At 40.2% G+C, this 15178-nt stretch overlaps 1 protein-coding gene across 6 annotated transcripts in view; it reads left to right on the top strand.

Moving 5' to 3' along the window:
* phldb3 (pleckstrin homology-like domain, family B, member 3) overlaps nucleotides 1-15178 on the top strand; it is a 40788-nt gene that overhangs the window by 23954 nt on the left and 1656 nt on the right. For 2 of the 6 annotated variants that reach the window (XM_077597798.1, XM_077597800.1), the window contains 12 exons: nucleotides 141-283; nucleotides 357-467; nucleotides 1674-1811; nucleotides 3398-3526; nucleotides 5939-6115; nucleotides 7236-7346; nucleotides 9216-9507; nucleotides 11239-11377; nucleotides 11456-11537; nucleotides 11606-11722; nucleotides 12694-12901; nucleotides 14745-14830. In XM_077597798.1, the coding sequence (XP_077453924.1) occupies nucleotides 141-283; nucleotides 357-467; nucleotides 1674-1811; nucleotides 3398-3526; nucleotides 5939-6115; nucleotides 7236-7346; nucleotides 9216-9507; nucleotides 11239-11377; nucleotides 11456-11537; nucleotides 11606-11722; nucleotides 12694-12901; nucleotides 14745-14830 (1733 nt within the window). Of the gene's footprint in view, nucleotides 1-140; nucleotides 284-356; nucleotides 468-1673; nucleotides 1812-3397; nucleotides 3527-5938; nucleotides 6116-7235; nucleotides 7347-9215; nucleotides 9508-11238; nucleotides 11378-11455; nucleotides 11538-11605; nucleotides 11723-12693; nucleotides 12902-14744; nucleotides 14892-15178 lie in introns of all 6 variants that reach the window. The other 4 variants (XM_077597801.1, XR_013299872.1, XM_077597799.1 and 1 more) reach the window with 4 other exon arrangements.

Here is a 15178-nt window from a genome sequence, read left to right as displayed (position 1 = left end):
AAACCCACACAAGCCAGGCGCGAACATGCCAACTCCCCACTGGGGATCGAACCCACGACATCTGAACTGCGAGGCCGACGCAACAACCACTCAATCACCGTGCCTGCCTATTTATTAATATATATTTTAAAAACTTCTAGCAATGCCCCAAAGCCACATGGGGAGCCCCAGGACTCAGTGGCACGAGGAACCGCAGCCACTGTGGCTGACCCGCGTGGCCGGCAGCCCCGCCTCCTCGGGGGCGGAGTCAGACACAGAGAACAGCAGCACAGAGAGCGAGAAGGTGAGCCATTGACCACCACCGTCACGAGCCCAAGACGTTAAAGTACGATGTTAAATGGCGTCTTTTCTTTCAGTCCTGTGTCAAGAAGACAGAAGTGGCGTCCCCCAAATTTGCGTCTTCACCCTCCAAAGTCCAACAGCGAATCGTGGAGATTGACCAGCAGAAGGAGGAACTCAAGATAGAAGTAAGATGACATTTAAATTGTGAATTTGCAGGCTAAATGGAGCATCATTTTATCTGTTTCGGTCCATTTTGTTTATCCAATTCTTGTATAAGAACATGTTAGAGTTAGACCAAGGGTGTCAGACTCGGGTTGGTTCGCGGGCCGCATTAATGTCAATTCCATTTCATGGGGGCCGGACCATTTTAGATCTAATATTTAGATTTTTTTTTAATTGGATTAAAAGAACTGGATCAAAAGCCCCAAATAGTCAGTTTTTATAGATCTAAAACAATGTTTATTTGAGCTATTTTTTCTTAGTAATGGAAAATGTCTTTTAATCATGTTTTTTTATTTCAAATGGAAACAAAATATATTTTTTAATTATGTTCAATATTAAAGTGGAAAACAGAAAATATTAATATATTTATTTTTGATTTTACAAAATGCGCTTTGAACTTAAAACACAAAAGAAAAATAATTGGATGAAAAAATTGCAGTGATTGTTTTCAAAAAAGGGGAAAATCAGAAAATGTAATGTACATTTATCATCATTTGAATTTCATCCTAAAACAGAAAGTCGGCACTCATGATTTACTTTCTCGGGCCGCACAAAATGATGCGGCGGGCCAGATTTGGCCCCCGGGCCGCCACTTTGACACCTGTGTGATAGACAGTCATTCATTAATTGACTATATTTGACCAAAGCTAGCTGTGTGTTTCATTCGCCGCCGTTCATGGCAACAGGCGTCCAATCAAATTTTAGCTACAGTTGTTTGCAATGCCATTATTCATTTTTTTTTTCATGACAAATACCTATTTACATTTTTTTTATTTAAAATACATGTACATTTCAAAAAATAAATAAATACAGAGGTAAATTCAAATAAAAGATGAGTGGTTTTCCCTTTTATAAAATGATTTACAAAAATAAATGGAATCATTTGAGACTAAATAAGAGCATTTGGACCATTTTTAGGTCACAATATCTCAAAGTGTTACCAATTCATTTACTAATCGATTATTTGCCAATTAGTCGATTAATCGTGGCAACCCTAGTATGCTGTAAGCTTCTGTTTAATCATGTATTCCCCATGTCGTTTCTTTTAAATAAAAAGCTGCATAAAAACAACCATAAAAGTAATATATGTCCTAAAAAACCAAACAAAACCTACCGCAATTCTTCAGCTATTTAAGGCAGAAATGGCAACAAGTTTGCAATCCTTCCAGCTGCAGCTGGAGATCGCTCTTCTCCAAGGCGAGCTTCAGACAGAGAAAAGGCAGCTGCTCAACCACACGTGCAAGCTACGAGAACTGCGCCGCCGCCGAGAGACGCCGCCGACAAATCCTGCCCAAAGTCAACGCAAAGTAAGACGTCACAACTCTTATAGCTACAATTACTTGTCAATCAATGGCTAAATAACTCGGGATGTCCCCATCGAATATTTCTTATCACGTGATTCCGAGTCCCGATGCAATACCCAGGAAAAAAAATCAAAAATCCCTGTTTTTTCCAGGTGTGTAGCACCAAAATAAGTTTGCTAACAAATTCTTGAAACCGTGTATTTTACTTGACGCGGCGCCCAAGTGTTTAGCGCGCCAGCCTCGCAGTTCTGGGGTCAAGGGTTCAATCGCAGGTCGGTCCGCACTGTTTTTGGCATTTTTCCTAGGGCTTGCGTGGGTTTTCTCCGGGTACTCTGGTTTCTTCTCATGCCACAAACATGCATGCTAGGCTAGCTGGCTAACAGTCGAAATTATATATATGTATGTAAATGATTGGTTGTTTTCCAAGTGCCCTGCGATTGGTTGGCCATAGTTAGTTGGGATATGCTCCAGCACCCCCTGGGATCTTCGTGTGGATAAGTAGTTCAGAAAACTAACGCGAAAAAAATTACATTAGTAAACTTATATCGCAAATAAATGGCATAAATTGAGCTATTTTAGATGTGATTTGTTGGACATTTAATTTTTTTTAACTTACTACTTTTGTTTCAATAATTGAATTGACATTTGGCCTTTATTGTCATTATAATTTTTTTTGACAATAATGTCAAAATAGTCTGTATAGAGTCGTACCTCTACTTACAAAATTAATTGGTTCCACAACTTTTTTTCGTAACTTGAAAATTTTGTAAGTAGAGGTGTACTTTATATGTAAATTCTGTAATTGTTCCACGGTCCTCACAACTACCAACAAACCCTTTAAAATGGGTCAAAGTGTCCCCGTTTTGTATGAAAGATGTGAGGAAACACCAAAATGAGAGACAATTATAAGGAAATGATTAATTAATGTCTTAAAATCAATAAAGCAGCTAAAGGGGAGCATTTAGCTAATTAGCCAGAAGTGACAATCGATGCATCCACGACAATATTTTCCAAATAAATAACAGATAAGGAAATGCATTTACTTTCTGGGAGATTTCGTAACTTGAATCTTTTTCGTATCTCCGGTCACTCATTTACATATAAAAATTTCGTAACCTGAAAATTTCGCACCTAGAGGCATTCGTAAGTAGCATTACACTTAACTGCCAAAGTAAAACATTAAAAAAAAAAATACGCTGATCTCTTTTTAGCCGATTCCCGTCCTCCAAAAAAGAGACGATTGGGTCCGATTTACATTAAATTCCGATCCGATTTCAGATCGAGGACATCCCTCTAAACAACATAGCAGTGACATCCCATTTTTCTCCTCCTAAACCAATTACGCCGGCGTCCACACCCCAAAAGATGAGACTCGCGTCCAACGTCTTCATGTTTACGGTTAGACTGCTTCCTGTTAGTGTCCCCACTTCCTATCACGCCACTTTATTCTGGCCGTCTCTGGGGGCGATGACGCCGTGGCTAACGATGGGCCGCTTTAAACACGAGATGGTATCAAATGCCAGCGGACAGTTAGCAAGGAAATGCTATCTTCCCAGCACGCCCTTCTCCAACTTTGTCACTCTTTGCAGGAGCGCCAGCGACTGGAGGAGGAGAGGGTCCGAGTGGAGGAGCTGAGGAGAAAGTGCCAGGAGAAGCGGGAGCTGATCCCCGATTGGCCGGAGAACCAGAAGGAGTCCCTGGCCATGGAGCTGCAGCACGTGAGTAGATACGCAAAGGCAAGGGTGTCAGACTCGGTCGGGTTGGTTCGCGGGCCGCTTTAACGTCAACTCGATTTCATGTGGGCCGGACCATTTTAGATATAATATTTAGATTTTTTTTTAAATAAATGGATTAAAATCCCTGAATATTCCGTTTTTTTAAAGATCTAAAAGAATGTTTATTTTTTGGCTTTTTATATATATATTTTTCGATTTTACAAAACTATTTTTGAACTAAAAACACAGAAAAAATGGATTAAAAAATGACAATTATTGTTTTCAAAGGGGGAAAATCAGGAAATGTAATATATATGTTATATATATGTGTGTGTGTATATATATGTATATATATGTGTGTATATATATATACATACATATACATATATATATATATATATGTGTGTGTGTATATACATATGTATATATGTGTATATATATATATATATATATATATATATATATATATATATATATATATATATATATATATATATATATATATATATATATATATATATATATATATGTAAATATTCCCGACCCCTAGGCCTGTTGATGGTGATTTGAAAATATGATAAGACTTTCTCAAAATTCTGCTTTTAAAACCATTACCCTTATTTAAAAATAAATAAAAAAAATAAATAAAAAAAACATAAGCCAGTAAACTCATTGAAATCCTAACTTAAAACTATGGATCGCCTCATTTTCAGATGATGAGAATCAGGTTAAAAAGATCATTTATTTTATTTTATTTAATGTATCGGTTTCCATTTTTATGAACTCATTCTCTGACATTGACGGCGAGAGACGCCCAATGCAATCCTTGTCAGACAGCAGTTGCGCCACGCCGGCGCCCGGCGACTTTTAAAAAACAACAACCAATCTCTCAAGTAGACCTGGCGTTGTTTTCGTGTCACAATCTGATGGATTGCCCGCCTTACCCGTCCAACCTGATTCTCCAATTTGTCACATGGCGCTCACACAAAGGAAGCAAATTGTCCCTCGTAAAAGCCACGAGCCCGTCCGACGAAAACGCCTCGGCTTGTTTTGATTCGAAAAGGAGGACCCAGAAAAAAACGGGTTTGTCGCATTACTCCACCACACGCACGCACACGGGTGTGACCACAAACATGACTGAACATGTGTTCGAATTGTGCCGGTAAGACTAACTGAGTACGGTAATTTGCACTTTATTTTGCTCGTAAATTCAACATTGCGACAACACCGCTGGCTTTCCAAACTAAGGCTACCGGGCCACTTGCGGCCCCACCGTTCAGTTTTCATTGGCCCGCATGGAAATATCTTTGAATATAGCCTATAAAATCATCTTCAAAATAGCCGCCATGCTGTTGCATTTCCCAGTTTTAACACCAGATGGCGCTTGTCACTGATCGTGTCTGTCATTTCAACATATGAATGAAGGAAATTATCAAATTTTAGTACAGTATTTTCTCGCATATAAGCCGTATTTGTTGCTAAAAAAATGATGACTGAATCGAGGGTACAGCTTATATGCAAGTCGCAATTGGATAATCATTCTTTGGCCAGTAGAGGGAAGTGCCTACAACATCACGGTAGGTTTTGGAACCTATTAACTGTGATAAATGAGGGATTACTGTCAGGAAATAATATTCCTGCTTTCAAACTATTCAAAATTTGAATCGCGATTAGTAACAAGCAGTCAAGTTATTCGAGTCATTTTTTTCCATGTTTTATATTTTTTAAAAGATTATAAAATGGACTATATCCTCAAAACTTTTTTTCGAAGTGGTTAACCCAAGGGTGTCAGACTCAGGTTGGTTCGCGGGCCGCGTTAACGTCAACACGATTTCACGTGGGCCGGACCATTTTTGATATAATATTTAGATTTTTTTTAAATAAATGGATTAAAAGAACTGGATTAAAATCCCTGAATATTCAGTTGTTTATAGATCTAAAACAATGTTTATTTTAACTTTTTTAAAATATATTTTTAGATTTTACAAAATGATTTTTGAGCTAAAAACACGGAAAAAATGGATAAAAAAATTACAATTATTGATTTAACAGGGGGAAAATCAGGAATTTTAATATACATCTATACTCTTCATTTTAATTTGATCGTAAAACAGAAAGTCGGCACTCATCATTTACTTTCCCGGGCCACACAAAATGATGCGGCGGGCCAGATTTGGCCCCCGGGCCGCCACTTTGACACATGTGGGTTAACCCATTCATGTCCATTAAGTCAATTTCAACTGGCACGACTATTATTAAATAAGCCCTTTTTCCTGCCAGCCTTCCCAGTCAAAACGGATTGGTCGTCTAGCGCCATCAATGTCAGCAAATTCATTCTTACTCAAAACAGGTTTTTGTTTTATTTTGATTTTCAAACCTTTAACCTCCATTTAACCCCACCTACAATCCACCCAGGAAATCGAGGCGATGGAGGCCGCGGCCCGAGCCTTCGAGGACTGGGAATTCCGCATCCTCGAGCAGGAAAGCGGCGTGGATGAGGACGCCGAGCGAGGCCAGGGCGGCGACGAAGACACCCGAGCGTCCCTGGAGAGAGACATTTCCTGCCAACAGCTGGCCGTGAACGCAGTCCAGGTAAGCACCCGCGTAAAAACACGTCTACCGTATTTTCACGACTATACGGCGCATCGTATTTTTAGCCGCAGTGTCAGTAATGAGTGCTATTTCTGTATTTGACACACACAAAGGACGCACTGTTTTTATAGACGCAGCCAGGCATGGCAAAACATACGGACACACGCTAAAAACACGTTTTTAAAAAGGCAACGGAAGCAAAACTGAGTTCGGTTGTACTTTATTTAGCCATTTTACAATGTACTCACGTCATCATCACCCACAAATCCATCAAAGTCCTCATTTTCTGTGTCCCAATTGAACAATTGTCCAAATGAGTCATCAGTTTTAGACGTTCGTCCAGGCGGCCACAATCCATTCGCAAATAGTAGCTAGCTAGCAGCTAGCGTAACTTTTCCAAGGCTGTCTTCCATGGTTCGCAACTGTGTTGATGCTGATCGCCAGGCCACAATCCATTCGCAAATAGTAGCTAGCTAGTAGCTAGCGTAACTTTTCCAACGCTGCTTTCCACGCTTCGTCAAGCTGTGTTGATGTCGATGTACAGGCCACAATCCATTGGGTGTATTGACAAAAGAACTATATATCCCAGCAGTCACTGCGCAGTACTTTTTCTACGGGCAAAATAGTAGAGTCGGGGGCTGCTTGCCGTAGTTGTCCTATCGACTGATTTATTTGATTTTATCGTGATAACAATTTTAGTATTGGTCCATATATAAAGCGCACTGGATTATAAGGCGCCCTGTCTATTTTGGAGAAAATTGAAGACTTTTATGTGCGCCTTATAGTCGTGAAAATACGATACATTGGTTTATCGCCCCCCTACGAAAAGTCACAAGAGCGCCGTAGGGAGTCACGCGTGGCGTACGGATCACGAAAGCCGGCGATGAAGAGAAGGATTGTTCAGAGTTTGGGGGCGGGGCCAAAGGGGGGGAAACGGCGTTGAGTCACCCGCATTGTGACCCGCTCGCAGATGGCAGCTCGTGTCCTAATCGTCAACAACTCCTCAATACTGAATTGAATGCTTATATTGTCATTTTATCTCGCCGTTCAAATGGGTTAGCTGACGATTGTTTTTAATGAGGAGATAATGTGATTTATTTTAATTATATTTTGTTTATAGGAGCGTGTGCAGCTCCTGGAGACGCAGCTAAAGGACATGGAAGGCGAGAAGGAGCGAGAGTTGGACGCCCTCAGCAAGCAGAAGAGAGATCTTTTGCACCCCACTCACACGGTCAGAACGTTGACGATTATGTACGAACGCAGGACGGCCGTAAATAATTGCTATTTTCAAATTTATTCCTTGAGAGTCTTATTCAGAATTTAAAAGAAAACATATCTGAAAATGGGTGCATTTTTTGTTGTTGTCATGTTTACTACGTTTATTTGTTTTGACAACAGTGTTATGGTGTTGCTAGGCAATGAGTACGGTAATCCCTCGATTATCGTGTCCTCACTTATTGCAAATTGACTATTTTGCGATTTTTTTTTCCGCTATTCATTATTGTGAAAAAAGTTTAAAGTTCAAAAAAATGGGAAAATCCACGCTGAAACTCGTAAGTGCTACTAAGACTCAACATTGAAGTAAAAAATAAATATATATTTATTTTCTTTATTTATTATTTTATTTTTGTGACCCTACTTTGCGATTTTTCAATTATTGCGGGATTAGTGTATTGGATATTGGATAACTTTATTTATCCCATATTCGGAAAATTTCTTTGTCACAGTAGCAAGAGGGTGAGGATGCAGAAATAGGAAAGGCATTTTAGACATAAATAGATAGGTAATAAGTAAGTTAATAAATAAATAAATGAATAAATATATAAATAAATAAGCGTGTTGCTGAAATATATATATATATATATATATATATATATATATATATATATATATATATACACACATATACAGATACATGTGCATACACATATATACATACATACATACACATACACACATATATATATAAGCACATATATACATACATACACAGATGTACATGCATGGATACGGTAGGTCTTAACACTAAGCCATTTGTTTTGTTAAAGAGCCTGAAAGCTGATGGGAGGAAGGATCTGCGGAAGCGCTCCTTCCTGCAATGAGGGTGCCGCAGTCTATTGCTAAAAGAGCTTTGGAGGGACTCCACAGACTCATGCAGGGGGTGGGAGGTGCTGTCCATGATGGACATCATCCTGGTCAGAATCCTCCGCTCTCCCACTTCCTCCACAGAGTCCAAAGGACAGCCCAGAACAGAGCTGGCCCTCCTGACCAGCTTATTCAGCCTGTTCCTGTAATTGAAAAATCGCGAAGTAGGGTCACCCCTAATTAAAAAAATAAGTAATTGTTTTTTGTTTTTTTTTACTTCAGTGATGAGTCCTACTAGCAAGAGTGGCTTCTGCTTACGAGTTTCAGCGTGGATTTTCACATTTTTATGAACTTTAAAGTTCATTTAAAAAATTAAAATTAATAGCAGAAAAATCACGAAGTAGTGAAGTCGCGATAATCGAGGGATTACTCTACTGTATGCATGAAAAAAAAAATAGCGTTAGTCAAATGACCGTATTGGACGTCTATTGCCGTCAATGGCAGTGCACACCATCTACACGTGTTCAAATGGATGTGACGTCCATGACGATGAGTCCATAAAAATACTCCAAAATAAGGCCATCAGGAAACATTTTCTTGGCGGCCGGGTGGTTAGCGGGTTGGCCTCACAGTTCTGGGGTCGAGGGTTCGATCCCAGGTGGGTCCTCGCTGTGTGGAGTTCGCATGTTCTCCCAGGGCTTGCGTGGATTTTATCCCGCATACTCCAGTTTCCTCCCACATCTCTAAAAACATGCATGCTAGGCTAATGGTATGCTAAATTGTCCCTAACTGTAAGCCATTGATTTTTTTGTCTCCTTGTGCCCTGCGATTGGCTGGCCAACAATTCAGGGTGTCCTCCGCCTGGTGCCCATAGTTAGCTGGGATAGGCTCCAGCACCCCCCACGAACCTTGTGAGGAAAAGCAGTTCAATAAAATGAATGAATAATTGAAACGTTTTCTCAAAACAAACCGCATTTTGACCAATTGTTGGAACGTTTCTCCTCCATCCTCGCAGGTCATCCAAGAAAAGAAGCCACTTCATGATTGGTCCAACATGACTGGCTCCGCCCCCTGCATGATGTCACTGGCACCTCTTTGTGTTCACAAGCCTCCTCAGGTAGACTTGCAAATCTTGACTTTTGGTGGATTGTGGCTAACGCTAAGGGATGTTTTTATTTATTTATTTTTGACATTTTTGGGTTGTTTTTTTAAAACTCAGGAGTCGAGCAAGGACGTCGGCACCCTTCCCCGGCGCAGGAGCTCGCACCGCAGCGGCAGACTGAAGGATAGGCCGCTCTCGGCTCAAGGTGAGCGGTCTCCCGCCGTTTGTCTTGACGGTTTGTTTGCTTTGGCGTGAGCAAATGGAAGGCGTGTTAGAAATGAAATGCCGGTTTTACCCGCACAAAACAGATAAGCAAGTCTGGGGTCCGCACGTTTAAAAAAAAATTGGTCGGGGAAGCTTCTTTCACTAAAATATGAAAAATAAATAATGTGTGCATTAAAGAACAAGATTTTTTTTTCTTGGATAGACTGATTTCAAGTACATTTAAAGTGACGGTGAAATTATTTTCCCCCAGAAAAGCTGATCTAACCCACATTTGGGGAGCTCTGGAATGCAACAAAAAGTTTTTTAGTTGTTGTTGGGAGGATATGATAAATATGAAAAATAAAAGAAATCAATCGGATTTACTTTTATTTGGAAAAACAGCAGCAAATACTGGGCTGGCTTCTGGAAATACCTTTGGCGTATTTTTTAATGGGTTTTTTGTGTGTCTAAATCTCCTGTATTTCATTCATTTAAAAAAAAATCCCAGTAATTTTTTGTGTATCAATTTTTCAGAAATCAGAAATAAAAAATATATTCCGAAAAATAGGAAAATAATTTTCTAAAACCAAACTAAACTTGTACACTTCCGTAGTATCTGCTAAAGAAACCTATTTTAAAGCTTTTTTAATTCAAATTGGAACAAATCACAACACGCCAAGGTTTAAAGAAAACTACACATTTATTGCAATTATATTACCGTATTTTCACGACTATATGGCGCATCGTATTTTTAGCCGCAGTGTCAGTAACGAGTGCTATTTCTGTATTTTAAACACACAAAGGACGCGCCGTTTTTTAGACGCATATATGTTATATATTATATATGAATATCTAACCGCAATAGCGCTGGCTACCGGAAGCAGCCCCCGTTTTTAAAAAGGCAACGGAAGCAAAACTGAGTTCGGTTTTACTTTATTTAAGCATTTTACAACGTACTCACGTCATCATCACCCACAAATCCATCAAAGTCCTCATTTTCTGTGTCTGAATTGAACAATTGTCCAAATGAGTCATCGAAAACGCTGAGTTTTATACGTTCGTCCAGGCGGCCACAATCCATTCGCCAATAGTAGCTAGCTGGTAGCTAGCGTAACTTTTCCAATGGTGCTTTCCATGCTTTGTCAAGCTGTATTGATGTCGATGTATACAGGCCACAATCCATTCACAAATAGTAGCTAGCTGGTAACTAGCGTAACTTTTCCGACGGTGCTTTCCATGCTTTGTCAAGCTGTATTGATGTCGATGTATACAGGCCACAGTCCATTGGGTGTATTGACAAAAGAACTACTGCATATCCCAGCAGTCACTGCGCAGTACTTTGTCTAAGGGAAAATAGTAGAGTTGGTGTACCCTATCATCTGATTCATTTTATTTTATCGTGACAACAATTATAGTATTGGTCCATATATAAAGCACACTGGATTATTAGGCACCCTGTCTATTTTGGAGAAAATTTAAAACTTTTATGTGCGCCTTATAGTCGTGAAAATACGGTACTTTTTGGGGGGGCTGGATGTACGCAAAATGTTTTTCCTAAAAAAAAAATACAGAAGCAATCCACTTTTCCCAGAAATATTTACAAACATTTTTATTGCATTTCATTCCCAAACACAGTGTTTTTGTCTTTTTCTCGACTTTGTGTCCCATCACACCATTTTTTCCCCGCTCAAATGCTTTACTAACTAAAGCTTCCAACGTCATCCTCTTTCAGGCCTGGTGAGGGCGCTCCCGAGCTGCATTCATCCCCAAGAAGCGTACATCTCCCCCCTCTCCTCGCCGTCCCCGAAACTCCACAACGGGCACGTCGCGGCTCACCGAGACGACGGCGCCCTGAGCTCGCGTGCCGCCAGGTCAGCCTTGGGTTTGAATTTTTAACAAATGGGTGAGAAAAAAAACGCCCTTCATTTTTTTTGCGCGTCCACTCTTAGTCCGTGTCTGATGGACCTGGTGGCGATTGAACGCAAGTTGCGCGAAGCCAAAGCGGAACGGGAGCGCCTCCTTCGGGAGAGGGTGAGCGACGCAGACTTCTGATTGGCCGTCGGACCCGAGCGTTGATTTTCCATGTTTGCCGGGCGCAGGAAGAGCGGCAACGGGCGGCGTCGGAGAACGGAAGACAGCGACAGGTCGACACCCCCACGACGGAGGAAGGCGATTCCCTGGAGAACCAGATCAAAAACTCACTAAATTCTCCTGAGGTAATTAAATAATTCTTATGACATTGTCATAAGACTGACATCGTAATGAATGTTAATGATGACTTTCATTCATTTTCTGAAACGGTTATCCTCACAAGGGTGGCGGGGGGTGCTGGAGGCGGTCCCAGCTAACTACGGGAAGACCCAGGCAGGGGACAGCCAATCGCAGGGCGCAAGCAGACAAACAGCCAATCAGTAATAGAGTAATCCCTCGAATATCGCGGTTAATGTAGACCACATGTGTCAAAGTGGCGGCCCGGGGGCCAAATCTGGCCCGCCGCATCATTTTGTGCGGCCCGGGAACGTCAATAATGAGTGCCGACTTTCTGTTTTAAGATCAAATTAAAATGAAGAGAATAGATGTATATTAAATTTCCTGATTTTCCCCCTTTTAAATCAATAATTGTCATTTTTTTTAATCCATTTTTTCTGTGTTTTTAGTTCAAAAATCATTTTGTAAAATCTAAAAATATAAAAAAGCTAAAATAAACATTGTTTTAGATCTATAAAAAATGGAATATTGAGGGATTTTAATCCAGTTCTTTTAATCCATTTTATAAAAGTCTGGGAGCAAACCGGAGAACCCAGAGAAAACCCACGCAAGTCCGGGAAGAACATGCAAACTCCACACAGTGATTGCGTAATCACCTGGGATCGAACCCTCGATCCCAGAACTTCAAGGCCAAGGCGCTAACCACTCGGACGCCTCATTATTTTATTTAACATTACGAGCCACCTATTTCAGCGGAAATTTGATAAACAAATAGCATGTCTAATATAATATTTTATTGTTTTTTTATTTATTGTATTATTATTATTATTATTTTTTTTTAAAGTTGGGTTGCAGTGTGTTTTTCCACCCACGGTATCAAATTAGCCAGCACTGCCTCTGCCTTTGTATTTTGTAATTTTGCTATATCTACATGTACATATATTTATGTGTATTAATTTCTATATGGACATATATTTAGCAGCGGCTGCCTCTATCGTTGTCTCCGGACTTTGACCTGCGTACCCACGTGGAGTCTCTGGGTCACGGGGTGTCGGGTTGCACCGACCTGCGCCTGACGCCGCGACGCTGCGCCGGCTTTCTGACCAAGCGGGGCGGAAGGGTCAAGACCTGGAAGAAGAGGTGGTTCCTTTTTGACGTGGATCACCGAAGACTGGCCTACTACACAGGTTAGACCTGTCGGGGGGGGAAAAAATCAATTGAATATCGTAAAGTATCGCTGGTTTATTTTACCTGCCACTAGGGGCAGTGTCTAACTTCGTAGGTCTTGGAACCTATGAACCGTGAAAACTGGGTACAGTGGTACCTCGACATACGATCTTAATCCGTTCCGGGACTGAGATTGTATGTCAAGCTTTTCGTAACTCGAGCGGACGTTTCCCATTGAAATGAACTAAAAACAGATTAATTCGTTCCAACCCTCTGAAAAAACAGCAAAAACAGGATATTGGATTGGAAAAAATGACTTATTTCTTCTAATTCACCATCTAATAACAAAGTAACACCTAACTAGCGGTTTAATAGTAACAAAATGTGTTTAATAGAAGTAAAATTAGACGCATTTCGCGGAGGGTAGAGACAGCGACATACACAGAGGCGGAGGGGGGGTTTTCGGGGGGATTTTATCCACGGCACTCGTAAACGAACAAACAAATTTAAATTAACTTGGATTAATATATATGGACACACTCAAACATACGTTTAATGTAACTTTACACAAAACTGAATTCTAGTTTTGTCTTAATCTTTTGTTACCTTCGTTTTCTGGGTTAGCTGTTTGCCACGCCTCCACCCTCACGTTCGCTATCGATGGGCTGTTTGCTGTTGTATTTCCTTCAAAATATTCCGAAAATGATGCACACAAATGTCCTCACAATAGGATAACGCACGACCACTTGCCACGAGAAGTAGTCTTGAATGAGCGATCGCGGGAGCTAAGGCTAAGGAAAGAATAACAGGAAATGCAATAGCTGAGCTTACCCACGTATTGATTGTGGGTAATGAAGTTTTATTCTGAGAAAGGGTGCCATTGGCTATCGGTGTTGTGTGCACGAGTATACTTAAATACCCAGAAAGCCCTCTTTTTGCCCGCGCATGCGCGTTGTGCGTTTCCTGGTCGAAACTCGTCTGAATAAATCGTTCAGTGCTCGTAGATATAGTAGTTATATAAAAAAGACAGTGCGCTACTGTTAGGTTTAAACACCAGACATTTGTATCACCAATCTGAAAGAAGGAAATCACAGAGAATTGAGTCAACTTTATTTGCAGTGAGAGGGTCGGGGACTGCTCTCGTCTCAATCCTCCGACACACTCTGAGGATGTCTCCTCTCGCCTTGTCTCTTATTGTGCAAGTTACAGGAAGTTTCAAGCTGATCAAAGGAAAGAGGGAATTATCTCTCAGTTACAAAAGGTTCTTTGATGTATGACCATATGCTCTTTTAAGGTAACACCTTTACAGTCTCTTTCCCGATCTCCCGCAATCTTCACACAATGGTTCAAACAGGCGCCCGACCCCTGGGGCAGTTCCTCTTTGTTGAATAAGGTGAAACTGACCCCCAGGGCTCAAGACACCCCTAATTCTATTAGCAAGCATTTCGACAGTCATACCAGAATCAGGATAAATTATTTACAATAATTCCAACAGCTACAATGATAAACAGCCTCTCATGTCATGGCCACCTGGCTTGGTTGCATCTCGAAATTTTGATCGTATCACGGGCGAATTATTCGATGGAAATTTTCGCCGTACCACGAGCTGATCGTAAGTCGAGGTACCGCTGGATTACTGTAATACGCTATTTGATGATAAATAGAACATTTTAAAAAAGATCAAATCTTGTTAAAATATAATGTATGTTTAAAGAGCAAAGACATGTAAATAGCAAAATATATTACATGTAGTCATAAATAGTGAGAAACCCGCAATCAACCTGGTTTTCACGCTGAAGTCGTTCTTTTTTTATATGATTGTCTTATCCTCTAATTTGATTATTTTTATATATATATATTTAGATTGTGACGAGAGGAAGCTGAAGGGCGTCATCTACTTCCAGGCCATCGAAGAGGTTTACTACGACCACCTGCGCACGGCTGCCTCTGTGAGTTGAACGTCAATGACGGTGGTGGCCGCTAGGTGGCGACGAGCAACAGTACGGTGCAGTGAGATCATTTTGTTAATTTTAAGAGAAAAAGGAACAAATGGAAAAAATACTGTTTTTCTTATTTGTTTTCATTTTCAAAAAATTGAATTTAAAAGTTGAAAAAATAACTGACATTCAGTTTAAGTGGATTTGATGTAAATATTTTACCAAAAAAAATCAGTCAAATAAACACAAGAAAATATTTTCCTTTTTTGATTTTAAAACCATTGCATAAATACAGCATGTTTTAATTTTGAAATTTAAATCTTGACAATTTGAACAATAACTTCCCATCTTTGTCTTTTT

Source organism: Stigmatopora argus, chromosome 4, assembly GCF_051989625.1.
Source record: "Stigmatopora argus isolate UIUO_Sarg chromosome 4, RoL_Sarg_1.0, whole genome shotgun sequence".
In the NCBI taxonomy this organism is placed as follows: Eukaryota; Metazoa; Chordata; class Actinopteri; order Syngnathiformes; family Syngnathidae; genus Stigmatopora; species Stigmatopora argus.
This window is presented reverse-complemented; position numbering and strand designations above follow the sequence as displayed.